The sequence below is a fragment of the Leucoraja erinacea genome, chromosome 3 (genome assembly GCF_028641065.1).
Source record: "Leucoraja erinacea ecotype New England chromosome 3, Leri_hhj_1, whole genome shotgun sequence".
In the NCBI taxonomy this organism is placed as follows: Eukaryota; Metazoa; Chordata; class Chondrichthyes; order Rajiformes; family Rajidae; genus Leucoraja; species Leucoraja erinaceus.
Window position 1 is genome coordinate 16,115,849 of NC_073379.1, and position 26,865 is coordinate 16,142,713.

At 44.6% G+C, this 26,865-nt stretch overlaps 1 protein-coding gene across 1 annotated transcript in view; it reads left to right on the top strand.

The window, feature by feature from the left end:
- The window catches only part of tek (TEK tyrosine kinase, endothelial), an 86,042-nt gene that overhangs the window by 12,004 nt on the left and 47,173 nt on the right, over nucleotides 1-26,865 (top strand). The window contains exons 2-6 of the mRNA XM_055632195.1: nucleotides 5,632-5,937; nucleotides 9,888-9,998; nucleotides 16,961-17,113; nucleotides 20,690-20,821; nucleotides 25,851-25,988. Coding sequence (XP_055488170.1) covers nucleotides 5,632-5,937; nucleotides 9,888-9,998; nucleotides 16,961-17,113; nucleotides 20,690-20,821; nucleotides 25,851-25,988 — 840 coding nt within the window. The remainder of the gene's footprint in view (nucleotides 1-5,631; nucleotides 5,938-9,887; nucleotides 9,999-16,960; nucleotides 17,114-20,689; nucleotides 20,822-25,850; nucleotides 25,989-26,865) is intronic.

Genomic DNA, 26,865 nt, shown 5'->3' on the forward strand with positions numbered 1-26,865 from the left:
AGTGGTGTTGCATTAGCTGCACCAGTCCACAGGAACTGATCCAGAGTCTATAGAACATTGGAAAATGATCACCTCCTTGAGTACTCTGGGATGCAGACCATCAGGCCATGGGAATCTATCTGCCTTCAGTCCCAACAGTTTACCTAACAACCTTTCCTGACTAATGTGGATTTCGTTCAGTTCCTCCTTCCTGCTAGATCCTTGGTCCTCTGGCATTTCTGGGAGGTTGTTGGTGTCTTCCTTAGTGAAGACAGAACCAAATAATTTGTAATTTCCTTGTTTCCCATTATAAATTCACTTGTTTCTGACTGTAAGGGACCTACATTTGTCTTCACTAATCTTTTCCTCTTCACATATCTATAGAAGCTTTTACAGTGTTTTTATATTCCCTGCCAGCTTTCTTTCATGGTCTATTTTCCCCCTCATAATTAACCCCTTTGTCCTCCACTGTTGAACCCCTTTGTCCTCCACTGTTGAGCCGTATTCCCTGTTTTATTTTTACGCCAGACAGGGAGGAACAATTGTTGTTATTCATCCATGCGACCTTTAAATCTTTGCCATTGCATATCCACCGTCAACCCCTTAAGTATCATTTAAAAGTTCTAGTGAAAGAGAACTAAGACACAAAGTGCTATCTCCGTTTTTTATCTTGAAGGTAGATTTCAAGCACCACAAAACAAAACATAACATAAAATAATGAGTCCGAAGAAGGGTCTCATCCTGAAACGTCACCTATTCCATCGCTGCATAGATGCTGCCTCACCAGCTAAGTTTCTCCAGCATTTTTTATCTACCTTTGATTTTTCCAGCATATGCAGTTCCTTCTTAAACAAAACATAATATGGTGTGTAATGGCAGTTTCTATGTTCTCAAAGTCTAATTTTGATATAGATATGCGGTGAAGATATAGTTTACGCACTCACCGCACTCTTAAGATAGCAAAAACTAATCTTCCATATGCTGTTTTTTGACTAATTGGTCTTTTATTGAGGTAATATATAACAAAGAAATAACATAACTTTTCGTTCTTATTAACCTTTTCTTATTCAAACAATACAGTCATGACCGTGCGGGTGTTACCGTGTGATAAAAAAGTTACCACATCATCGTGTGGTAAAAAAGTTCTCATCATCCTCCGAGACTAAACTAAACTCCCAATCTATGAGTCCAAGTTAGTCTCCTCCGAAATAGACCCCTCTACGTAACAAATCCCACCTTCCAAAGTAGACAGATAAAAACTAGAAATATTAATCATGGCTTTAATGTTTATAGCCATAAGATCTATAACCATTATAGCCTATAACCATTATAGAGTTAAGCTTAATGACTTCTACATGGTAGCAGAGGTGTATGACCCACAAGTGCTAAATATACTTTAACCAGCTACCGAAGATTCAAATGTTCAACAAAAGATGACTTCATTCTGTCGTTTTTGATTCCCCTACTAGGACTGGTGTAGATGGGGCATGTTGATCATCACGGGCTAGGTGGGCCGAAGGTCCTGTTTCGTTGCTTTATGACTCTTTCATTCTATGACTCAGACTCTGTAAAATAATGATAAAAAAATCAAACAATGCAGTATGCAACAATGGTCATATTTTCCAACAATCACAAGCTTGTCATTGCGCTCAGAATGAATTTTCCACCTACCTTGTCATGTCCCCAGTGAGTATATCTCAGGCAAAAACTGCTCCAAACTTTGCAACAAGATCTTAGACTAAATGTGATTTAGAGTCAGTCACAGAGCTATACAGCGTGGAAACAGGCCATTCAGCGCAACTTGCCCACACCAATTAGCGTCCAATCTACACAAGTCCTATCTGCCTGCGTTTGGCCCAATCCCTCTAAACATGTCATATCCATGTACCTGTCTAAATGTTTCATAAACATCGTGATTGTACCTGCCTCAAATGCCTCCCCAGGCAGCTCGTTCCATACACCCACCACTCTTTCTGTGAATATGTTACCTCTCCGGTTCTTATTAAATCTTTCCCCCCTCACCTTAAACTTTTGTCCTCTGGTTCTCGACTCCCCTACTCTGGGCAAGAGACTGTGCATCTATCCGATCTATTCCTCTGGTAATTTTGTACACCTGTAAGAACACCCCTAATTCTTTTGCACTCCAAGGATGAGTCCTAACCTCTGCCTATAACTTAGATCTTTGAGTCCTGGCAACATCCTCGTAAATCTTCACTGCACTCTTTCCAGCTTGACAATATCTTTCCCATAACATGGTGCCCAGAAATGAACACAATACTTTAAGTGCAACATATAGAACTGCAACATGACCTCCCTTCTATATTCAATACTCTGACTGATTAAGGCCAATGTGCCAAAAGCCTTTTTGACCACCCTACCTGTGGTGCCACTTTCAATAAACCTGTATTCCTAGATTCCTCTGCTCTACAACACTCACCAGAGCCCTGCCATTCACTGTGTCGTCGAATGTTAAGCTCACTGGCCTGTTCCCAGCCTTTCCCCTGTAGCCCTTCTTGAATAGAGATAGAACATTTACTACCCTTGCCTGTATTTAATGACTCGTAAATTACAGCTTGGGCTCCTGCAATTTCCTCTCTTGCTTCCCACAGTGTCCTCGGATATATCTGATCAGGGCTGGGAGATGTGTCTCCCCTTCATACACGTTAGGACCTTCAGCACCTCCTGGATCTTAATACTGACTGCTCTCAAGATACTTCCAGTGACTACACCAAGTTCCTCCATTCTCCTGCCTTTTTCCAGAGTAGAAACAGAGGACAAATATTCATTGAGAACCTTGCCCATCTCCTGCGAATCCACATAGAGTTGACAGCTTTGATTTCTGAGGAGTCCCACTCTCTCTCTAGTAATATTTTTTTCTTTTATATACATAACATTTCTTGGGATTATCCTTAATTCTATCTGCCAATGCTATCTCCTGTTACCTTTTTGTCCTTCTGATTTCCTGTTTTCATTTACTTCTTAGTTCCTGAAACAAAGAAACTGACAAGTTACTAAAGAACTGATTTTAAAACACTTACTAAACTGACAAGTTACTAAATAACAGATCCTAAAACACTTGATCCTAGCTGATCCTTCTTACTTTTGACAAAAGCCTCAATTTCACCTCATCATCCATGCTTCCTTACGTTTGCCTGCCTCGTCCTTCACTCTGACATTTCTGCGCATGTACTCCATAATATTGTGGAGGTTGAGTTGGGGTGGGGTGGGGAGGTTGCAGTGGAGGTTGTAATTCCACTCACATTATTTGGTGAAAAATCTCTGCTATGTTTTTGAGATCAGAATAGTTCCAAAACCTTTTTAAAAGTATAACATCGAAGAAAGTTAAAACTGTTGAAATCATTTTGTTTGGCTGTTGGAGCTAAATGAATTCTTCCGTTTTGACTAACTGCTCTTAGAAACATAGAAACATAGACAATAGGTGCAGGAGTAGGCTATTCGGTCCTTCAAGCAAGCACTACCATTCAATATGATCATGGCTGATCATCCTAAATCTGTACCCCATTCCTCCTTTCTCCCCATATCCCATGATTTTGTTAGCACTATGAGCTATATCTAACTCTCTCTTGAAAACATCCAGTCAATTGTCCTCCACTGCCTTCTGTGGCACAGAATTCCACAGATTCACAACTCTCTGCGTGAAAATGTTTTTCCTCATCTCAGTCCTAAATTGCCAGCTCCATATTCTTAAACTGTGACTCTTGGTTCCCTCTCAGTAGTTGAATTCATTGAAGTTAATACTACCGTAATGGTTTCGGTTTCTATCAGAATATGCTATCATTCTAAAAACCTTGAAGAGTTTATTTGTCATATGCACCGGATTTGAACTGGAACAAAGAAATTCTTAGTTGCTTAAACTTTGCAATCATATTTTGCAACAAATTCTTAATGTCTCTACTTTCTGTTTGGTGATTATTTTCAATACTCGTCTCTTGTATTTAGCTCTTGTTTATTCATTTTCTAGCATCTGGGCAATGTTGGCATTGACTTCGCAAATTAAATTCCTCATATGTTGCAAAACATACTTGGCTAATAAAGTATTATTGTATTGTATTGTATTGTATTCTATTGTATTTTATTATATTGTCAGTATACATTCTCATCTAAATCATTGATTCTAAATGACAAACAGCAATGGGGCGGCCCCTGAGAACGTGGGAATGGGCTGCCCACTTGAGCTATTGCGGTTAATCTGGTGAAGATGTTCCCACAGTGATTTTTAGTATAAGAGTCAGGAGATTATGTGGCAGGTTTATAAAGCTTTGTGGTAAGGCCACACTCTACAGTTCTGGGCACCCCTTACAGGAAGGTGGTGGAACCTTTGGAGAGAGTGAAGTAGAGGTTTACCAGGATGCTGCCTAGTTTGGAGGGTTTCAGCTATATGGAAGGTAGGAGAAGCTGGCTTGTTTTCTGTGGAGCATTGGAGACGGGGAACACCCGGTAGGAGTTTAATTTCATGTTTCATGCACCTTGTGTTTTATGACTAGTGTATAAGAAGGAACTGCATATGCTGGTTCAAATCGAAGATAGACACAGAATGCTGGAGTAACTGAGCAGGACAGGCAGCATCTCTGAAAAGAAGGAATGGGTGATGTTTTGTGTCAAGAACCTTCTTCAGATTGACTTCTAGGGAGAGGGAGATACATAGATAAGGATGTGTGAAGGTGTGAAAACAGGGCTAAGGGAATGGAGATCAAGGAAAATGTACAAGAGATCATTGTTAGCTGGGAGAAGGTAACAACAAAGTACTGAGAAAATTTGTGGCCAGATCCCGCATATTAACATTATCCTACAAACACCAGACTCCTTGGATTGCAACCTTGTCGTGGTCGGGGAGCTTGTGTGTCTCAGTGACCCCTAGAGCTATGCCAATGGAAATTAATCTCCTGTTAGGGTCTCCTATGCTGGACAGGTCTAAGGGTAGAGGCGAGACGAAGAGCGATCCATTGGTTCTCCAGGTTGGAGGTTGAGCACAGGGCTAACAACCCTGTCTCGTAAAACAAATATGTTACGGAAACAGCAACTGAAGGAATCAACACTACTGGGTGTGATGGACTTCCAGGGCTATCGACAGATGCTAGGATGAATATAGGAGAACCAGGCAGCATCCCAGGAATAGCCCAGCACTGGACACTTGAAGGGAAAATGAAAAGAGGGCGACCCAAAACCACCTGCCGGCGAACTGTAGAGGATGAAATGAAAACAATGGACCTGACCTGGGGTAGTGTCCAGAAGCTAGCCCAGAACAGACAGGAGTGGAGGACCTTCGTTGCTGCCCGACATGCCAAGAGGCATAATAGGCAGTGAGTAAGTAAGTAACAAACACCGGAGACAATTTACACTACACCAAGCCAATTGACCTACAAACCTGTACGTCTTTGGAATGTGGGAGGAATCCGAAGATCTCGGAGAAAATCCAGGTGGTCACCTGGAGAATGTACAAACTCTGTACAGACAGCACCTGTAGTTGGGATCGAACCCGCGTCTCTGGTGCTGCAAGCGCTGTAAGGCAGCAACTCTACTGCTGTGCCACCATGCGGCCCTACATTTCCTACATTGTTTGTAAAATACCACATTAGACTTCATTATGGATTAAATGCTCTTTTAATTAATTATTTTTTTCTTTGCCTGCAGATTTAGTCGAGGCATTGCTGGATTTAACATTAATAAACTCCAGCCCTCTAATCTCCACATCGGAAACCTCATTCATATGTGTCCTTCATGGCTCACCTAATCCTGACCGGATATCAGTTGCACGTGATATCGATGCCTACCATGATCAGCTACAGAGCCCTCTGGAACAAAGAATGACTGAAAACTATTCTTCAAGTGTTTTGTGGAGTATAGACAAGAAACGTGAAGGCGAAGGTGTATTCTTCTGTGAGGGAAGAGTGAAAGAAGAAGTTGCGCGAATTACTACAATGAAGATGTTACAAGAAGGTAAATCATGCACATTTGTGTGCACACAAGTAGACTATCATGTAAATTTGGAATGTGATGGTTCACTAGATGGGTTTAGATTGGTGCACTGCTTATGGTTTGCATTCAAGAATTACATTGGCAGGCTTTGTCCCTGCACTATTGGTAGCCATTCTGTCAAATACGTTTAGTTTTAGTTTAGTTCGGAGATACAGCATGGGAACAGGCCCTTCAGTCCATCGAGTCCACGCCGTCCATCGATCACCTGTTCACATCAGTTCTATGTTATCCCTCTTTCTCATGCACGAGGGTCAATTTACAGAGGCCGAATAACCTTAAAACCTACACAACTTTGGAAATCAGGAGGAAACCAGAGCACCTGGAGGAAACCCACGCAGTCACAGGGAGAACGTACAAACTCCGCACAGACAGCACCTGTGGTCAGGATCGAACCAGGTCTCTGGCGCTATATGGCAGCAGCTCTACCAGCGCGCCACTGTGTTTTTGTCCTAATGCTATCTTATTTCCTTTTGATAGCTGCTCACTACTGAGGCACAATTGTTGCTGAGATAAATGTATAATTTTTCTTCCTTTGGCCAGAGCAGAACAACAGAGGTCAAAATATGCCAGAGATCTGGAATAAGACATGGCAATGCTGGAGATGCACAGCAGATCAGGAAACATTTCTGGAGAACGAAACAAAATTAATGCACCAGGGAGGAAGCCACATCCTGGTCGGCATAGTTTGCAAATGTTACTTTAGAGGATTTAAGCTAGATTGGCAGGAGGAGGGGAACCAATGCAATAGCGAACCAGGTGGGTGGCTGGAAGTCGGCAACAAACTCAATGACTACTAGTTCTGTAGACAGGATAGGCAGGGAGTGGGGAAAGGTAGTTGGATAAAATTGCATTTATTCCACTGCTAGAGGCTAAACAGTTAAGGCAGGGTTTGGATAGGTTCATGTAAGTGGGACATTATAGCCATTATGGAAACCTGGCTAAGCAGAGGCCGAAAAAGGGTCTCAACCCGAAATGTCACCCATTCCTTCTCTCCAGAGATGCTGTCTGTCCCACTGAGTTACTCCAGCATTTTGTGTCTATCTAGAGAGGACAGGACTGGCAGCTTGATGTTCCTGGGTACCAGTGCTGCAGGATCAACAGCAAAGAGGAGGGGGAGTTGCTTTATTGATTAAGGAGAACATCACGGCAGTAGTCTGAGATGACATTACTGAGGGTATGTGGGTGGAGCAGAGAAATAAAAATGGGATGATCACCTTGTCGGGATTGTACTATTGGCACCAGGTGGTGAGAAGGAATTAAGGGACAAATATGCCTGGAGATTGCAGAGAGCTGTAATAATAATAATCTTATAATAATCTTATTTATATAGCACATTTTTAGTCAACTTGCATTGACCCCAAAGTGCTTCACATAATTACATTACATTTACACACAGGCAAAGGTGGGTGAAGTGTCTTGCCCCAAGGACACAACGCCAGTATGCACTCCAAGCAGGATTCGAACCGGCTACTTTCCGGTCGCCAGCCGAACACTTAGCCCATTGTGCCATCTGTCGTCCCTAGACTAAAAGGGTTGTCAAATTGGGGGATTTTTACTTTCCCAATATATGTTGGGACTGCCAGAGTGCTAAAGTCTTAGATGGGGACAATTTGTCAAGTGCTTTCAGGAAAGTTCCTTTCGGCAATCTGTAGTGGCCCTACAAGGAAGAGATCAGAACTTGACCCACGCCATGGGAAGTGATCGGGGCAAGTGTTTGAAATGTCAGTTGATGAGCCTTTTGGGACCAGGGACCATACATCCATTGGTTTTTAATTAGTTACAGATAAGGACAGGGCAGTTCCTCAAGTCAAAGTTTCAAATTTGGGCTAAGCCACATTGGGCCCATATCACCCTAAACTTTTTAGTCTAGTTTAGTTTAGAGATACAACGCAGAAACAGGCCTTTTGGCCCAATGAGCCCGCACCGAACAGTGATCCCATGTACAAAGGCAGCCTTTGTACATGGCCTTCATAGACCTGACAAAGGCTTTTGATGCCAGGCTCTTTGGAGCATACTATCAAGGTACGGTTGCCACGAGAAGTATATCAGAATATTGAGGATTCTACATGATGGCATGTCAGTCACAGTGCTCAGCAACTGAGCCTCTGAGTCCGAGCCCTTCACTGTGGAAACGGGGGGTCAAACAGGGATGCATCATCGCACCCACCCTGTTTGTCATCTTCATTGCTGCTATACTTTACCTCATTGGTGAAGAGCTGCCACAGGGGATCCCAATCCTCTACAGAACTGACGGTGGGCTCTTCAACCTTAATAGGTTGAAGGCCAAGAGCAAAGTCAGTAACACCGCCATCATGGAGTTTCAGTACGCGGATGACTGCGCCATTGCAGCACACTCTGCAGAAGACCTCCATGGCATCCTGAATGCCTTTGCCAAGGCATACAGAGCCTTGGGTCTAGCTTTGAATATCAAGAAGACCCAGGTCCTACATCACCCTCTACCCAGCCCATTATAAAAGTGGACGACAAACCACTCTTGAAAACGCTAACCACCTCCCCTACCTTGGCAGCATTCAATCCTCAAAAGCTGACATTGACTCTGAGGTCAACCATCGCCTGACTTGTGCCAGTGGAGCCTACGCCAGACTCAGGAAAAGAGTCTTTGAAGACCGAGACAGGATGAAGTGCAGGCCTAGGTTGACTGCATCATCCACTGATCTATTTGCCCGGTATGCAAACTGCAGAGGGTCCAGTAGAGGGTTTGTGATATTTTTCAGGTGCGCCAGCACAAGTCTTTCAAGGGTCTTCATGACTACAGAGGTCAGTGCGACAGGCCTGTAGTCATTAAGTCCAGTATTCCATGGCTTTTTAGGTACGGGAACAATAGTGGAGACTTTGAAGCAGGCAGGGACAGTACAGGTTTGCAGGGACTGGTTGAAAAATGTCTGTGTAGACCGGTGCCAGTTGTTTGGCACCGAGCTTGAGCGTAGAGGGGGAAACATTGTCCAGTCTTGGGGATTTCTGGCTTTTCTGTCTCCTGAATACCTTTTCCACCTCGTCAATATCTATTGTTAGTGATGGAGAAATGGCCAGACTGATGTTTGGCAGCAAGGAGGGGATGCTGTATCCTTTGTCAACCTTCCTTGTATGCACAACTCTATTAATTTTCATAACATTTGCAGACAGGGATGTAATGTTGAGGCTCTATAAGGTGCTGCTAAGGGTGCATTTGTAATATTGAGAACAATTTTGAGCACCATATCTGAGGAAGGATGTGCTGGCTGTGGAGAGGGTCCAGAGGAGGTTTACAAGAATGATCCCTGGAATGAGTGGGTTAACCAATGATGAGCGTTTGTCGGCACTGGGCCTGTACTCGCTGAAGTTTAGAAGAATGTTTCAATCATTGAAACATACAGAATAGTGAAAGGCTTGGATAGAGTGGATGTGGAGAGGATGTTTCCACTAGTGGGATATTCAAGGACTAGAGGTCATAGCCTCTGAATTAAAGGACGTTCTTTTAGGAAGATGAGGAGAAATGTATTTTGTCAGAGGGCGGTGAATCTGTGGAATTCATTGTCACAGAAGACTGTGGAGGATGTCAGTGGATATTTTTAAGGCCGAGATAGATAGATCTTTGATTAGTACGGGTGTTAGGGGTTATGGGGAGAAGGCAGGAGAATGGAGTTAGGAGTGAGAGGTAGATCAGCCATGATTGAATGGTGGAGCAGACCTGATGGGCCGAATGGCCTAATTTTGCTCCTATCACTTATAAAAACATGATGTTGGCACCCCAATTCTCCTGAATATGAACCCATATGGATGGAGCTAGAAGCTATGTGGCTTTGAATTAGCAGCAAGATTCTTTCACATATTCATTATCGTTGTTTTAATGTGATTAAGAATAACTATTTATGTGAGATGATGAATTTGAATAAAAATCTTTTATTTTACAGCTCACTTCTTGCCAGATTTACTTACTATTACTGTGAGTAAAGGTGAAAGCGCTACCATTCGGTTCCACCGACAGCACAAGACAGAAGCAGATTTAATGATCTATAAAAATGGTAACAAAACTGTTCATTTATAATCTAATTACCATCAAACAAAAAGAAACACCATATTTAGAATCTCTAGCTAATTATCTTAAAGTTAAATGCAAATAAATTGTATTCTTTTCAATTATTTTGCAATTGACATTGCAATCTCAAACATTTCTCCATAAGGGGCCTGTCCCACTGAAGATTTCTCTTGACACCAGTACCTGTCGCCGGTTGATGTAGGTAGTCACCAATGGAATTCACCAAAGTCAGCACCAGTGACAACCTACATCACCTGTCGACAACCTACAACAGCATCTACATTAGGAGAAGTCAAGCTACGCTCATTGGTGTCAAACCCACTGTCACCGACTTTCGCCAACATTTTTGGCCATTTTGAAAATCCAGGGGTGACCAGAAAAAAAAAAAAAAAAGAAAAAAAAGACTCTTTGGGCGACTGAGGAGACTACTTACGACCATACAGGCGACACCCCGGTGACCATGTGGCAACAGCCTAGTAACCTGCAGTTGCCTAAAAGAACGCCTAAGTGGGACAGGCCCCTTATTTGAGTACACGGTTGGGAATTCAAGTTACAACTACACAATATTGGTGAGACCACACTTGGAGGGTTGTATTCCGTTCTGGTCAACAAGCTACAGGAAGGATTCCATTACACTGTATCAATTATTTACATTGGCAGGGCAAATCAAAATAGGACGTATATGGTAAATGGTAGGGAATTGAAGAATACAGTTGAACAGAGGGATCTGGGAATAACCGTGCATAGTTCCTTGAAGGTGGAATCTTATATAGATAGGGTGGTAAAGAAAGCTTTTTGTATGCTAGCCTTTATCAGAGCATTGAGCATTGAAGCTGGGATGTAATGTTAAAATTATACAAGGCATTGGTGAGACCAAATCTGGAGTATGATGTACAATTTTGGTCGCCCAATTATAGGAAGGATGTCAACAAAATAGAGAGAGTACAGGGGAGATTTACTAGAATGTTGCCTGGGTTTCAACAACTAAGTTACAGAGAAAGGTTGAACAAGTTAGGTCTTTATTCTCTGGAGCGCAGAAGGTTAAGGGGGGACTTGATAGAGGACTTTAAAATGATGAGAGGAATAGACAGAGTTGATGTGGATCAGCTTTTCCCTTTGAGAATAGGGAAGATTCAAACAAGAGGACATGACTTCAGAATTAAGGGACAGAAGTTTAGGGGTAACATGAGGGGGAACTTCTTTACTCAGAGAGTGGTAGTGGTGTGGAATGAGCTTCCAGTGGAAGTGGTGGAGGCAGGTTCGTTGGTATCATTTAAAAATAAATTGGATAGGCATATGGATGAGAAGGGAATGAAGGGTTATGGTATGAGTGCAGGCAGGTGGGACTAAGGGAAAAAAGATGTTCGGCATGGACTTGTAGGTCCGAGATGGCCTGTTTCCGTGCTGTAATTGTTATATGGTTATATGGTTATTTAGATGAGAATGTACATGGCAAGATTAGCAAGTTTGCAGGTGTGGGTGGTATTGCAGATAGTGAAAATAGTTATCAAAAATAACAGTAGGATTGTGATCTGTTGGCCAGGTGGGCTGAGGAATGGTTGATGGAATTTAATACAGAGTAATGTGAGGTGTTATATTTTGGAAAGTCTAACATGGGCAGGTCCTATACAGTGTAGGGTAAGGCTCTGGAAAGTGTTGTAGAGCAGAGGGATCCAGGGGTGCAGGTACATAGTTCCATGGAGGTGGCATCACAAGTAGATAGGGTGGTCAAAAAGGCTTTAGGCCTTCATCAGTCAGTATTGAATATCGAAGTTGGGAAGTCATGTTGCAGTTGTATAAGATGTTAGTGATGCTGCGTTATGAGTATTGTGCTCAGTTCTGGGCACCGTGTTATAGGAAAGATATTGTCAAGTTGGAAAAGGTGCAGAGAAGATTTACAAGGACATGTCTGGGACTCAAGTGTCTAAGTTATAGGGAGAGGTTGAGCAGACTGGGACTATTCCCTGGAGCATAGGAGGATGAGAGGTGATTTTAATAGAGGTGTATAAAATCATGAGAGGCGTTGAGCGGGTAGACGCACAGATGGAAAAGGTGCAAAGGTGCAAAAGGTGGGGGAATCGAGAACCAGAGGGCATAGGTTTAAGGTGAAGTGGGAAAGATTTTATAGGAATCTGTGAGATAACTTTTTCACACAAAGGGTGGTGGGTGTACAGAAGGAGCTGCCAGTGGAGATAATTGAGTCAGGGACTATCGCAATGTTTAAGAAGCAATTAGACAGGTACATAGATGGAGGCGTAGTCTGAAGAAGGGCCTCGACCTGAAACGTCACCCATTCCTTCTCTCCAGAGATGCCGCCACCCGCTGAATTGCTCCAGTTTTTTGTGTCTTTCATAGGTACATAAATCCCTCTGCTCTACAACACTTTAAAGGGATATGGGCCAAATGCAGTCAAGTGGGACTAATGTAGATGGGACATATTGGTTGGTGTGGGCAAGGTTGGCTGAAGGTCCTGTTTCCATACTATATGACCCGAATTAGAAAGCGTGCAGAAATGTTTCACAAGGAAGTTACCAGGTCTTGAAGGCTTGAGTTTTAAAGATATAATGAATAGGCTGGGGCTTATTTCACTGGAGCATAATGCCCCTGTCCAACTTAGGAAACCTGAACGGAAACCTCTGGAGACTTTGCGCCCCACCCAAGGTTTCCGTGCAGTTCCCGGAGGTTGCAGGTGGTTGCCGGAGGTTGCAGGTAGTGGAAGCAGGTAGGGACACTGACAAAAACCTCCGGGAACCTCTGCGAACCGCATGGAAAGCTTGGGTGAGGCACAAAGTCTCCAGAGGTTTCTGTTCAGGTTTCCTAAGTGGGACAGGGGCATAAGAGCGGTGACCTCGTGGAGTTATATAAAATCAAGATAATAATAGACAAGGTCTCAAAGGAAGAATAGGCAGGGTTGAGGTGAAGGAATATGTTGACGCTGCTGGGTTGAAGTGTGTTTATTTCAATAAAAGGAATGTTGTGGGGAATACAAATAAACTTAGAGCCGGGGTTGATGGATGGGACAGTGTGTTGTGGCCATTCTGCAAATGTAGTTGTGGGAGGGACATGACTGGCAGCTCAATGTTCCAGGTTTTCGGTGTTACAGACATGATCGAGAGGGAGGCAAAAGAAGTGAAGGAGTCGCGCGACGGATCAGGGAGATTGTCACGGCGGCACTCAGATCTATTGGTTGGTGTGGGCTATGTGGGCTGAAGGGCCTATTTCCACACTGTATCTCTTAGCTAAACTAAAAGATAGGTTGACACAAAAAGCTGGAGTAACTCAGCGGGTCAGGCAGCATAAGGTAAGTAAAGAAATTACTATAAGATGCCAAGGCAAAAGGGTTGTCTTGGTAGACGATTTTAACATTCGCAATATTGACTGGGAGTTAGAGTCATGGAAGCAGGCTATTCGCCCCAACTAGCCCATGCTAACCAAGATGCCCCATCTAAATTAATCCCACATCTATCCATCAAAACGTCTTTTAAACGTTGTTATAGTATCTGCCCCAACTACTTCCTCTGGCAGCTTGTTTCAGAGGATAGGTTCCACCACCCTATCACCCTATACCTATCACGCTCTGTGTGAAAAGGTTGCCCCTCATGTTCCCATTACATTTTTCCCTTCTTACTTTAAACCTATGTTCTAGGGTTCCTGATTTCCCAACTCTGGGTAAAAGGGATCGACTCTATCTATTCCCCTCATGATCTTATCCAAGTCAATGAGATCCTCCTGCATTCCAACGAATAAAATTCAAGCCTGCCCTAATGTCTCCTTATAAATCTTTGCTGTACTCTTTGTAGCTTCACACCATCTTTCCCATTGCAGGGTAACCATAACTAAGCACGATACTCCAAATGTAGCCCCACCAAGGTCTTGTACAACTGCAACATAACCTCCCAACTACTATACTTAAAACCCTGACTGTTGAAGGCCAATGTGCCGAAAGCCTACTGTATCCACCTGTGACGCCCATTTAAAGGAACTAAGTACCTGCACTCCTGGATCCCTCTACACCTACCACACTCCGCAGAGCCCTGCGATTCACTATGAAGATCCTGCCTTGGTTTGACGTGTCAAATTGAAACACTTTGCTCTTATCCGCATTAAACTAAATTAACTATTCCTCGGCCCACTTGTCCAACTGATCAAGATCCTGCTGTAATTATTCATAACTATCTTTGCTATCTATAATGCCACCCACTTTTGTGTCATCTGCATACTTACCATGCCTTGTACATTCTTATCCAAATCGTTGATATAAACCATAGGCAACCATGACCCTGGGGCACACCACTAGTCACAAGCTTCCAGTCCGAAAAACAAACTTTCACTGTTACCCTCTGCTTCCCTCCAGGAAGCCAATTTTCTATCTGGTCGGCTAGCTCTCCCTGGATCCCATACCATCCAACCTCACAGACCAGCCTGCCATGAGGAACCTTATCATATAAAATGTTTTGCTGGTCCATATAGACAACGTCTATGGCTTTGGCCTCATTAACCTTTTTGCTACTTCTTCCAAAAGCTCAACGTGATGTACAAAACCATGCTGACTATCCCTAATCAGCCCCCGTCTATACAAATGCACATATATCTTATCAATCAGAATCCTCTCCACTAACTTGCCTACCACAGATGTTAAGCTCACTGATCTATCGTTCCCAGGCTTTTACTTGCAGCCCTTCTAAAGTAGTGGCACAACATTAGCTCTTCGACCGTAATACTGAATGTCCTCAAAAGACTACCATTGAACTTCCATGACTTGCTTTTTGCCAAAGGCTTAGGTGGAGCAGAACGTGAGATGTATCCAAGAGGCTTTCTTGAAACCGTTTGTTAAACCGAGAGAGACTTGTGTTGGGAAATGAGCTTGGCCGGGTGACCAGTGTCAAGGCACGATGGGGATAGTGATTGCAACTCTATAAGTTTTAATGTGTAGGAAGGAACTGCAGATGCTGGTTTAAAATGAAGATAGACACAACATGCTGGAGTAACTCAGTGGCAGGCAGCAATTCTGGAGAGAAGGAATGGGTGACATGTTGAATCGAGACCCTTCTTCAGGCTTCTTCAGACATTGGCAATTACTTCTATCGAGAGAAGCTGCCTGCCCCATTGAGTTACTCCAGCATTTTGTGTCTATCTATTAGTTTTAAGATTGTTTTGAAAAGGGCGAAAACTGGACCTTGCAGAAAGCTGCTAATTTGAAGGAAGGAAAACTACAATATTGTTAGGCAGGAAGCGGTGAGAATACACTGGGAGCAATTGTTATTGGGTTAGTCCACGTCTGACATGGGAGGTGTTCCTTGAAATGGTGTCACAGGTGGATAGAGAAGGCTTTCGACCATTTGATCGATGTTCAGAACCGATATGTTCCTGTACGGAGGAGGGATAAGGATGGCAAAAGTAAGGGAACTTTGGATGACGAAAGAGACTGTAAATTTGATCAAAAAGAAAAAGAAAGGATGAAGAGGTTGGAATCGGGGCCTTTGAGGAAGATAAATATAGAAGGAAAGAACAGGCGATTAGAAGGACCAAAAGGGGCCACAAAATGGCTTTGGCGAGTTACATTATAAATAAGAGGTTAACCAGGAAGATGGTAAGACTACTTAATGATAAAGGAAGAAATTTGTTCTTAGAGTCTGGTGAGTCTGAAGAAGGGTCTCGACCCAAAACATTAGCTATTCCTTTTCTCCAGAGACGCTGCCTGTCCCGCCGACTTACTTCAGCATTTTGTGTTTATCTTTGACCCAGGCAATGCACTAAACTAGTACCTTGCATCTATTTTATCAAGGAGAAGGACATAGACAACAGTGAGGCCAATGTGGAGAATACTAATATGTAAGGGCAAAAGAAGAAGGAGACACTGGGGCTCTTGAAGAGTATTAAGGTGGATAAATCCCCAGGAACTGATAGCATTTATCCCAGGTTATTGAGCAAGGCAAATGGGAAGATTGTATGAGCCTTGATGAAGATCTATAGGCTGATTCAGAAGATTACAATGCACGGGATTAATACATCCGGGATGTTCCCAATCTTTAGGGAATGGGGGTTTCCCCAATTGTATCAAAAAGGGGCCCTCACATGTGTATCCTTTGTATTCCGTAGTTCTGCTCTTGATCACCCTCCCCTCAGTTGCAACAGGTTTTCAGTCCCTCTAGTTCTCACTTTTCACCCCATCAGCTGTTGTAGACAGCACATAATCCTCTGATATTCTCGTCACCTCCAATGGTATCCCACCACCACTGGTCACATCTTCCCATCTCCAACTGTTTCTGATTTCTGCAGAGACCGTTCCTTCCACAACTCCCTGGTTAACTCATCCCTTCCCACCAAAACTTCCCCTTTGCCAAATACCGCAGGAGATGCAATACCCATCCTTATACCTCCTCCCTCGACTTCATCCAGTCCTTTCAGGTGAGCAACTCTACCACTGCGCCACTGTGCCACCCCTTTTAGGCCTTTTAGAAAAAAACATTCCTTTCTTAGTTACACAGAGTCTTTTTTTTATTAGATGCACAGTCTTTTTTTTAAATACACAGTCTTTTACCCAGAGTAGGGAAATCGAGGATCAGTGGACATAGGTTCAGGGTGAAGGGGAAAAGATTTAATAGGAATCTGAGGGGTAACTTTTTCACACAGAGTTTGATGGCTGTATGGAACAAGCTGCCAGTGGAGTTAGATGAGGCTGCGATTATCCCAATGTTTAAGAAGCAGTTGGACATGTACATGGATAGGACAGGTTTGGAGGGATATGGACCAAACGCAGGCAAGTGGGACTAAGGTAGCTGGGACATTGTTGGCCGGTGTGGGCGAGTTGGGCCGAGGGGCCTGTTTCCACAGTGTATCACTTTATGACTATTCTTTTCATAACAATTACACCAGCATTTAAATTTCAATCTTTACTTCATTCAGTAACTATTTTGCATTTTTTGACATTTATTTTTATTTTTCCAGATACATTCATCTCGTCCGTTCCTCATAATGACATCACGAATATTTCGGAATATCATATCCCCTCAGCCAGCTTGGACAATGCAGGTGTCTACGCCGCATATCTGATCGGACAGAGCAATTCGTCCATAGCCTTTACACGGCTGATAGTCAGAAGTAAGACTCACAAATATTACTTCTTTATTTTTACCTTGAATATCAACAGAATTTACTGGAATCGCGTGAAGTCAGCCAGCATTTATGAAGAGAAAAATGATTGGTATTCAGACAAAATGTGTAGGAAGGAACTGCAGATACTGGTTTACACTGAAGATGTAAACAAAATGCTGGAGTAACTTGGAGCGGGACAGGCAGCATCTCTCGAGTGAAGGAATGGGTGACCTTATTCATCTGCTTTGATCAGTCATTTTCACACCTTACCCTTCCATATCTCTAGATTCCCTTTCCCCTGACTCTCAATCTGAAGAAGGGTCTTGACCCAAAACTTCACCCATTCCTTCTCTCCAGGGAAGCTGCCTGTCCCGCTGAATTACTACAGCAGATTTTGTCTATCTTCAGTTAGTATTCAGATTTAATCTTCATTGATCTGAAATGTTAACTCCATTCCTTTCTCCACAGGTGCTGCCTGACCTGCAGAGTTTCTTCAGAGTTGTTATTTAAGATTTCCAGTATTTTAATTTCAGACTATTATATTTTAATCACGCTACTGCTTATATGACTGATGTGAAAGCTGAAAGTGTCATATTGTAAGAGCTGGTTGCTGCCTAAATTTTTATTTATTTAAACATGGATCTAATATCAATTAATTGCTAAAGACAAATCACTACTCCTGTGGTGAGTCCAGAGCATTATCTAGATCTTAGAGGTAGGCATTATGAAACACCTCTCCATACAACAGGCATTCTCCCCAAAATTCCAATGACTGATGTCAAATGTTGTCAAATGTTGTCATGCTGGAGAAGGTACAGAGAAGATTTACAAGGATGTTGCCAGGATGAGAGGGTCTGAGCTATATGGAGAGGTTGAGTAGGCTGGGACTCTTGGAGTGCAGGAGGATGAGGGGTGATCTTATAGAGGTGTATAAGATCATGAGAGGAATAGATAGGGTAGATGCACAGTGTCTTGCCCAGAGGAGGACCAGAGGACGTAAGTTTAAAGTGAAGGGGGGAAAGATTTAAAGGATTCTGAGGGGTAACGTTTTCACACAAAGGGTGGTGGGTGTATGGAACGAGCTGCCAGAGGAGATAGGTGAGGCTGGGACTATCCCAACATTTACAAAAGAGTTAGACACGTACATGGATAGGACAGGTTTGGTGGGATATGGGCCAAACGCAAGCAGGTGGGACGTGTAGATGGGGCATGTTTGCTGGTGTGGGCAAGTTGGGCCATAGGGCATGTTTTCACACTGTATCACTCTATGACTCTGTCACATTTGTTGGCTTGTTATGCCCGTTCAACTCAGTTTGGCAACTTGGTCAGCATGGACGAGTTGGGTCAAAGGGCCTGTTTCCATACTGCATAGTTAAATGACTCTATGAGCCCTGTGACCTTGTCTATAGAGATTAATGTATAATAGAATGTGAAATTGGAAAATAGAAATAGTCACCGATTGCACTTAAGAAATGTCAAGATGAACCCTTAAATTAGTTAGGCATAGAAGCCTAGAAGATGGGTGCCTGGTGGTCAGCATGGACAATTTGAGCCAAATGCATTGTGTCCATGCTGTATTGAATCTATGCCTATAATTTGAGATATCCATACATTATAGAGATAATTAAATGCTGGCAAGATTTTAGTTAATCCATTCAAATTAACTTTTGATGCTGAATTTTTACTAACCCATTCCTGTTGTTCCTATTGAGCAAGGTACACCTTTATTTTCTGCCGTTTGTGTAGTTTCAGTTTTCAGTTTCAGTCTCAGTTTTGTCACGTATACAGTTAAAAGCTTTTGTTCCGTGTCAGCGGAAAGGCAACGTGATTACAATCAAGCCAGTTACAGTGTATAGGTACATGATAAGGGAATAACGTTTAGTGCAAGGTAAAGCCAGCAAGGTCTGAGAAAAGACAGTGTGAGGGTCACCGATTAGGTAGATAGTAGTTCAGGACTGCTCTCTGGTTGTGGCAGGATAATTCAGTTGCCAGATAACAGCTGGGAAGAAACTGTCTCTTATTAGGAAATTAGGAAGAAGGTTTAAAGGTTTAAAGGAGATTTAAACCGAAGATAGTCACAAAAAGCTGGAGTAGACAATAGACAATAGACAACAGTGCAGGAGTAGGCCATTTGGTCCTTTGAGCCAGCACTGCCATTCAATGTGATCATGGCTGATCATCCCCAATCAGCACCCCGTTCCTGCCTTCTCCCTATATCCCCTGACTCTGCTATTTTTAAGAGCCCTATCTAGCTCTCTCTTGAAAGCATCCAGAGAACCTGCCTCCACCGCCCTCTGAGGCAGAGAACTCCACAGACTCACCACTCTCTGTGAGAATAAGTGTCTCCTCTTCTCCGTTCTCAATGGGTAACTAAATGAGTAACTCAGCGGAACAGGCAGCATCTCTGGAGAGAAGAAATGGGTGATGTTTCGGGTTGAGACATTCTGCTGAGTTATTCCATCTTTTTGTGTCTCTCCAGAATCTGGAGGTTTGTGTTTTCCCACCTGGTGGTGAGGCTCAGCAGGGCTATCTTACTTTTATGACTTACTTCTTTCTATATTTTCAAAACCGCCAAAAATATTTGACTGTTCAAATAATCATTTATTTTTGCAGCATAAACCATATTGCATGATCTGAGCTCTCATCTTAATGACCTCCTCCAGCACTAGAAATGTGTTCTGCTAATCCTCGATCCTTCTGTTTCATTTCTCTTATGTGTTTGTCATTATTGCAAATCTGGCATCAACATTTCTGCCCACCGTAGAGTCCTGTTGAGCATTTCCCTACCATAATGCAGTCCAGCACTTTGTGCCTTTTTATGCAAAACAGCATCTTCAGTTCTCGTGTCTACATTGGGAAATGTTGTATGACATTAAATGCAGCATGTTATATAAAATTGGTAGTGTGACCAGCATTGGTAGTATGTGCATGGTAAGTCAAATCCCACTGGACCTTAATTGGTGCATGTAACAATAAATGGGAACTTGAGCTTGAACTTGATTTGTCACTTGCAATGCGGAATGCTGCACTCACCTCCGCTCAGTCCGCCTGGACCTACCTGATCTCCCGGCTGCCAAACACTTTAATTCCCCTTCCCATTCCCACACTGATCTTTCTGTCCAGGTCTCTTACATTGTCAGAGTGAGGCTAATCGCAAATTGGAGGAACAGCATCTCATATTTCTTTTGGGCAGCTTACAACCCAGTGGTATGAATATTAATTTCCCCAACTTCAAGTAACCCCTGCACCCCCTCTCTCTCCATCCCTCCTCAACCCAGGTCGTACCAGGTTCCCAGTCTCATGTAGCAAACGGCTAACACTGGCCCGTTTCTTTTATCATCATTACGTTTTTGCATTTCTTTAATTCATTTGTTCTATATCTCTCTACATCGCTGTCTATATCTCTCGTTTCCCTTTCCCCTGATTCGTCTGAAGAAGGGTCTCGAAGCAAGTCTTCTCCCATTCCTTATCTCCAGAGATGCTGCCTGTCCTGCTGAGTAACTTCAGCAATTTGTGTCCATCTTTGGTTTAAACCAGCATCTGCTATTCCTTCCCACTCATAATGCATTTTATGAATTACAGAGTGCAAGGCAGGAAAATGGGGAGTCGACTGTACAAAGGACTGTCCACTGTGTGTGAATGGAGGGATTTGCCATGATGAGTGGGGACATTGCATCTGCCCACCAGGTTTCATGGGCAAACAATGTGAATCAGGTAAGCATTACTCCAATGGGACAAATCTCTAAAAATGCTTTCTACTGGTGAAGCTGTTGTCACTGGCCAACGATCTAATCAAAGATTTTTGATTACTTCAGTCACTATAAACAAACAATTGCCATTGAATCACAAGCTCAATGAGCATTCTGATCCCAGACACCGGTTTCTAATTCACTCTGAATTGTTAACCCTATTTCCTTTCACAGGTGCTGCCTGACCTGCTCAATAATTCCAACATTTTCTGTTTTTAGTTTTGATTACCAATTGCAAAAGTATATCGACCAGAAACGTCAACTTTGTTTTACTCACCAGAGCTGTGCCTGGCACATTGAGTAGTTTAGAGATAAGATGTGGAAGCAGGCCCTTCGACCCACCGAGTGCGCGCCGACCAACCAACGATCACCCGTACACTAGTTCCATGTTATCTGATTTTTGCATCCTACATATGAGGGGCAATTAACAGAGGGCCAATTAACCTTCAAACCCGCATGACCTTGACTTGAGGCCCTGAGTTATAGGGAGAGGCTGGCCAGGCTGGGACTTTATTCCTTGGAGCGCAGGAGGACAAGGAAGATCTTACAGAGGTGTATAAGATCACAAGGGGAATAGATAGGGTGAATGCACAGAGTCTTTTACCCAAAATATGGGAACCTGGAAGCAATGGACATAGGTTTAAGGTAAGAAGGAAAGGATTTAATAGGAACTTAAGGGGCAATATTTTCACTCAGAGGGTGGCGGGTATATGTAAGGGCTGTCAGAGGAGGTGTCGAGGCAGGTATTATATCAACATTTAAAATACATTTGGACAGCTACATGGATAGGAAGGGTTTAGAGAGATCTGGACAAACATGGGCAGATGGGACCTGTAGATGGGGCATCTTGGATGGCATTGACAAGTTGGGCCGAAGTACCCTTTCTGTGTTGAATGCCTCTATGACTCTTAGATGGTTCCGCCACCCCAACCATCGAGAGATGCTGCATCAATGAGGGGATGGCCTTTCAGAAGAGAGCCACAGCAGCAGCCAGCTCTGTAGTACACAACTGGTTCTGTTGCACAGCGGTGGAGAGTGTAGACGGGCAGAGCTGGAGTGATAGGAGACCCAGATATTAGGGAGAAGGACTGGAGATTCTGGGGTATCAGTAAGACTCAAGGAGGGTATAGATTGATAGTCACATGCCCCTTCTCTCATTTCTCCCATTCTCCTCAAATCATTCCCGTTGACAGTTTCTTGGCTCTCCTCCCATTCATCGTCTCCCACCGCTCTTTACTCTGCTGTCACCCATATCCCTCCCTCCAGCTTTAAGGGCCTGTCCCACTTTCACAACCTAATTCACGACCTCTGTCGGGTTTGCCCTTGACTCATACTCGCAGCGTGGTCGTCACGAGGTCATAAGATGTCGTAGGCAGGTTGTGATGCTAGTACTCATGGCATCAAGTAGGTCGGGGCGTTTTTTTAGCATGATGTCCACGAGTAAAAAAGGTCGTAAATTAGGTTGTGAAAGTGGGACAGGCCCTTTACATTGAGGGTCTTGAGGGCCTGAGATATATGGAGAGATTGGGCAGGCTAGGACTTTATTCCTTGGAGTGCAGGAGGACGAGGGGTAATCCTATAGGGGTGTATACGATCATGCAGGGGAATAGATAGGGTAATAGGTTTCAGGTGAGAAAAGAAAAAAATAATTATAACCTCATGCGTAACCTTTTCAGAAGTTAGGGGATATATGTAATGAGCTCACAAAGGAAGTACAGGTGCACAACCTTTTATCCGAAAGCCTTGGGACCAGACACTTTTCGTAATTCAGAATTTGTCGGTCTTCGGAATGGAAATTTTTTAGCGTAGATTTTAATGGCTGGCTCAGTGGTAGAGTGTTCGGCTCATATCCGCAAGGTCGTGAGTTTGCGCCTTGATCCCGGCAGTTACTCGGTCGCGAGTTTGAGTCTTCAATGTCGTTTTTTCTTGCAGAATAAATGTTTGTATGAAATGCAGTGTAGGAGTGGTGTACTGACTGTGTGGGCAGAACTTTGGAAGTGATTGCCCACCAGTCTAAAAAGCCGCTGTGTCTCCCTGTCCCTGGGATAGCAGGGGGCGATCAAACAGCACAATACCCCCCTCCCCCTCCAACTCCAGAGGAATCCGCTCCCTGATGGGCCGCTATGGCGACAAGTGGCAGTTTGCCCACAGCCCGAGCTGCACCACCCCAAGAACACCTTGCACATCATCAGCTTCTGCCCCTACGTGTTCCTCTGGAGTTGGAGCGGAGCTGGGCTGGAGTTGCTGCTGGCTGTGGGTCTCTGGGATCTCCGTGCTTGCAGTGGGCCTGGTGGTCGCTGTCCCGTTGGTCCTGACGTCTCCGGCCACCCCCCTGGACTGGAGCTGAGACTGGGAACTGTACCGCCCTTGCCCCCTCCCTCTGCAACTGCAAACAACCCCACTCTCCTGCAAGGGCGGTACAGTTCCCGGAGGATAGCAGGTGGCCGGAGACGTCAGGACCAACAGGAACCCGCTCCCCGATGGGCCCCTACGACGCCCCGAGCTGCGCCCCGTCATCCGCAACCCAGGTTCCTCTGTAGTTGGAGCGGGGCTGGGCTGCTGCTGGCTGTGGGTCTCTGGGTTCTCCGTGCTTGCGGTGGGCCTGGTGGTCGACGTCCAATTGGTCCTGACGTCTCCGGTGACTGCACTGACCTGCTGGCTGCCATCGCCGACATGAAGACAGTACAAAGCCCCCGCGCCGGTGCAATGGGCGGGGAGCTGGAGAGGGGAGGGAAGGGGTCACACACATGGCCGGGAAGCAGAGGGGTGTAGGTGGGGTGAAACTGAAGGGAGCGACAATCTGCTGCTGCCTGCACGCTGAGTTAAAAAGTTCCCACGCAAGACTCATGATACACTGTGTATCGTGTCTACCGTGGGAACTTTTTAACTCAGCGGGCAGGTAGCAGCATATTGTCAATTATTAACCCTCCCGCGCAATATATCCTCACCTTCTCTTTTATGGATGGGGATTTAGTTCCCCTTTCTTCGAGGACCGACCGGAGGTTCCGCTGTCACCTCTGCGGGCCGCCCTCGGTGAACGTCCTGCCTCCCTGTCCCTGGAATAGTAAGGGGCGATCAAACAGCACAATACCCCCCTCCCCCTCCAACTCCAGAGGAATCCGCTCCCCGATGGGCCGCTATGGTGACAAGTGGCAGTTCGCCCACAGCCCGAGCTGCGCGACCCCAAGAACAAGACGTACCCCTTGCACACCATCAGCTTCTGCCCATACGGGGAGCGTGTTCCTCTGGAGTTGGAACGGGGCTGGGCTGCTGCTGGCTGTGGGTCTCTGGGATCTCCGTGCTTGCAGTGGGCCTGGGGGTCGGTGTTCCGTTGGTCCTGACGTCTCCGGTGACTGGCACTGTGCTGCTAGCATCGCGACGTGAAGACAGTACAAAGCCCCCGCGCCGGTGCAATGAGCGGGGAGCTGGAGAGGGGAGGGAAGGGGTCACACACATGGCCGGGAAGCAGAGGGGTGTAGGTGGGGTGAAACTGAAGGGAGCGACAATCTACTGCTGCCTGCACGCTGAGTTAAAAAGTTCCCACGCAAGACTCACGACACACTGTGTATCGTGAGTCTACCGTGGGAACTTTTTAACTCAGCTGGCAGGTAGCAGCATATTGTCAATTATTAACCCTCCCGCGCAATATACCCTCACCTTCTCTTTTATGAATGGGGATTTAGTTCCCCATTCTTCGAGGACCGACTGGAGGTTCCGCTGTCACCTCTGCGGGCCGCCCTCGGTGAACGTCTTCAAGGACCTTTCTTCAAGGACCGAAAAAATGTCGCTATTCGGAGGTTTTCGTTATTTGGATCTTCGGATAAAAGGTTGTGCACCTGTAGTTGAGGCAGGTAAATTTACATCAAGATTGGAAGATTGTGTTGAGTTTTGGTCAATCTGACAAGCACATGGAAAATATTAGAAATATTGAGGCCAAGTATGGGTGAATGACCAGCTAAGATGGAGTATCCTGAATGGCATGGACTAGTTGCTTCCGTTGTCTTGGACTCTGTCACCAGGTCTGATATATTAATTGAAAGGAACATTTCTGAGATTGTGCCTTGCTGCTTAATTTCTAAAACCATTTCCGTTCCACTTTGTTTAAGAAGGAACTGCAGATGCTGGAGAATCGAAGGTACACAAAAAAGCTGGAGAAACTCAGCGGGTGCAGCTATGGAGCGAAGGAAATAGGCAACATTTCGGGCCGAAACCCTTCTTCAGACTGATCGGGGGCGGGGGTGGGCGGGGACAAGAAAGGAAAAAGGAGGAGGAGCCTGAAGGCTGGGGGATGGGAGGAGACAGCAGGGGGACTGAGGAAGGGGAGGAGACAGCAAGGACTAACAAAATTGGGAGAATTCGATGTTCATGCCCCCAGGATGCAGACTCCCCAAACGGAATATGAGGTGCTGTTCCTCCAATTTCCGGTGCTGCTCGCTGTGGCCATGGAGGAGACCCAGGACAGAGAGGTCGGAGACGGAGTGGGAGGGGGAGTTGAAGTGCTGAGCCACCGGGAGGTTAGCTTGGTCCGTTCCACTTTGTCTTCATCTTCACTGATATTTTTGATGAGAGAATGAGGTTAAAGCCTAGAATGTTTTAAAATTAGAAGTGCAGAGGTTTTGGCTGCTATATCTGTTAAGTCATTGACACTAAGGAGAATACATTGGGGCATGGAGAGAACAGAGCAGAAACTAAAGTTGGATTAGTTTAGTTTAGTTTAGAGATACAGTGTGGAAACAGACACTTTGGCTCACCGGGTCCACGCCGACCAGCGATCCCCACATATTAACACTATCCTACACCGACTAGAGACAATTTTTACATTTACCAAGCCAATTAACCTACTTACGCGTACGTCATTGGAGTGCGGGAGGAAAGCGAAGATCTCAGAGGAAGCCACGATTGCACCAACAAAGAGCCAGCATGCATGAGTTGTGTCTTCTCCCTAAGTGAATGCCTTGCTGTGATTTAATTAATGAGAACGTTTTAACTTTCAGCCTGTGGCGAGAATACATATGGCCAGAACTGCACAGGAGCATGTAAAGGAGGGAACTGCAGATTGTCCATGTTCTGCCTGATGGATCCATATGGCTGTTCCTGTGCAACAGGATGGAAAGGGCTTCAATGTGATGAAGGTAGCCTGTGGTTAAAAGCCGAGGCCAACTTTGCTCAACCCAATGGGACATATACATTATCCCCGGCAAACCTCTTTTAATCCTTAATGCTCCTTAAAACATGAAACATTTTCCCCTTAACCCTGTTATCCTACAAAATAATCTTTCTTCGACCCCCGCAGAATATCACTTGTTACCGTCCGCCAAGCAGAAAACGCCCCTTTGTTCCCTCGCTTGGCCAATTGCCAGTCATCCAAACTTCTGTCCATTCTACTACCTTACATCTCATTCCACGGGCTCCTATTTTGTGCAGCAGCCTCATGTGCGCACCTTATCAAAGGCCTCCTGAAAATCCAAGTAGACAACATCAACTAACAAAATATATAATAAGGAACTGCAGATGCTGGTTTGCAAACGAAGATAGACTCAGAATGCTGGAGTAACTCAGCGGGACAGGCAGGCTGTCTGTCAGACTGACTAACATCAACTCACTCTCATTTGTCTATGCTGCTTGTTACCTCCTCAGGAAGTCCAACAGAGATGTCAGGCATGATCTCCCCTTAACCAAACTTTGTCCTATTTTATCATGTGATCCCAGGCACCCCGAAAACCTCATCCTTAAAAATGGACTTTAGAATTTTAACAACAATAGAAGTCAGACTAATTGGCCTGGAATATCCTTTTTTCTGCTTTGCACATTTCTTAGAAAGTGGAAGGTAGACACAAAATACTGGAGTAACTCAGCGGGACAGGAAGCATCCCTGGAGAGAAGGAATGGGTGACGTTTTGGGTCGAGATCCTTCTTCAGACTGATGTCAGGGGAGTGGGTGGGACAAAGATAGACAGTAAGACTGGTGGAAGAACTGGGAAGGGGGAGGGGATAGAAAGGGTGAAAGCA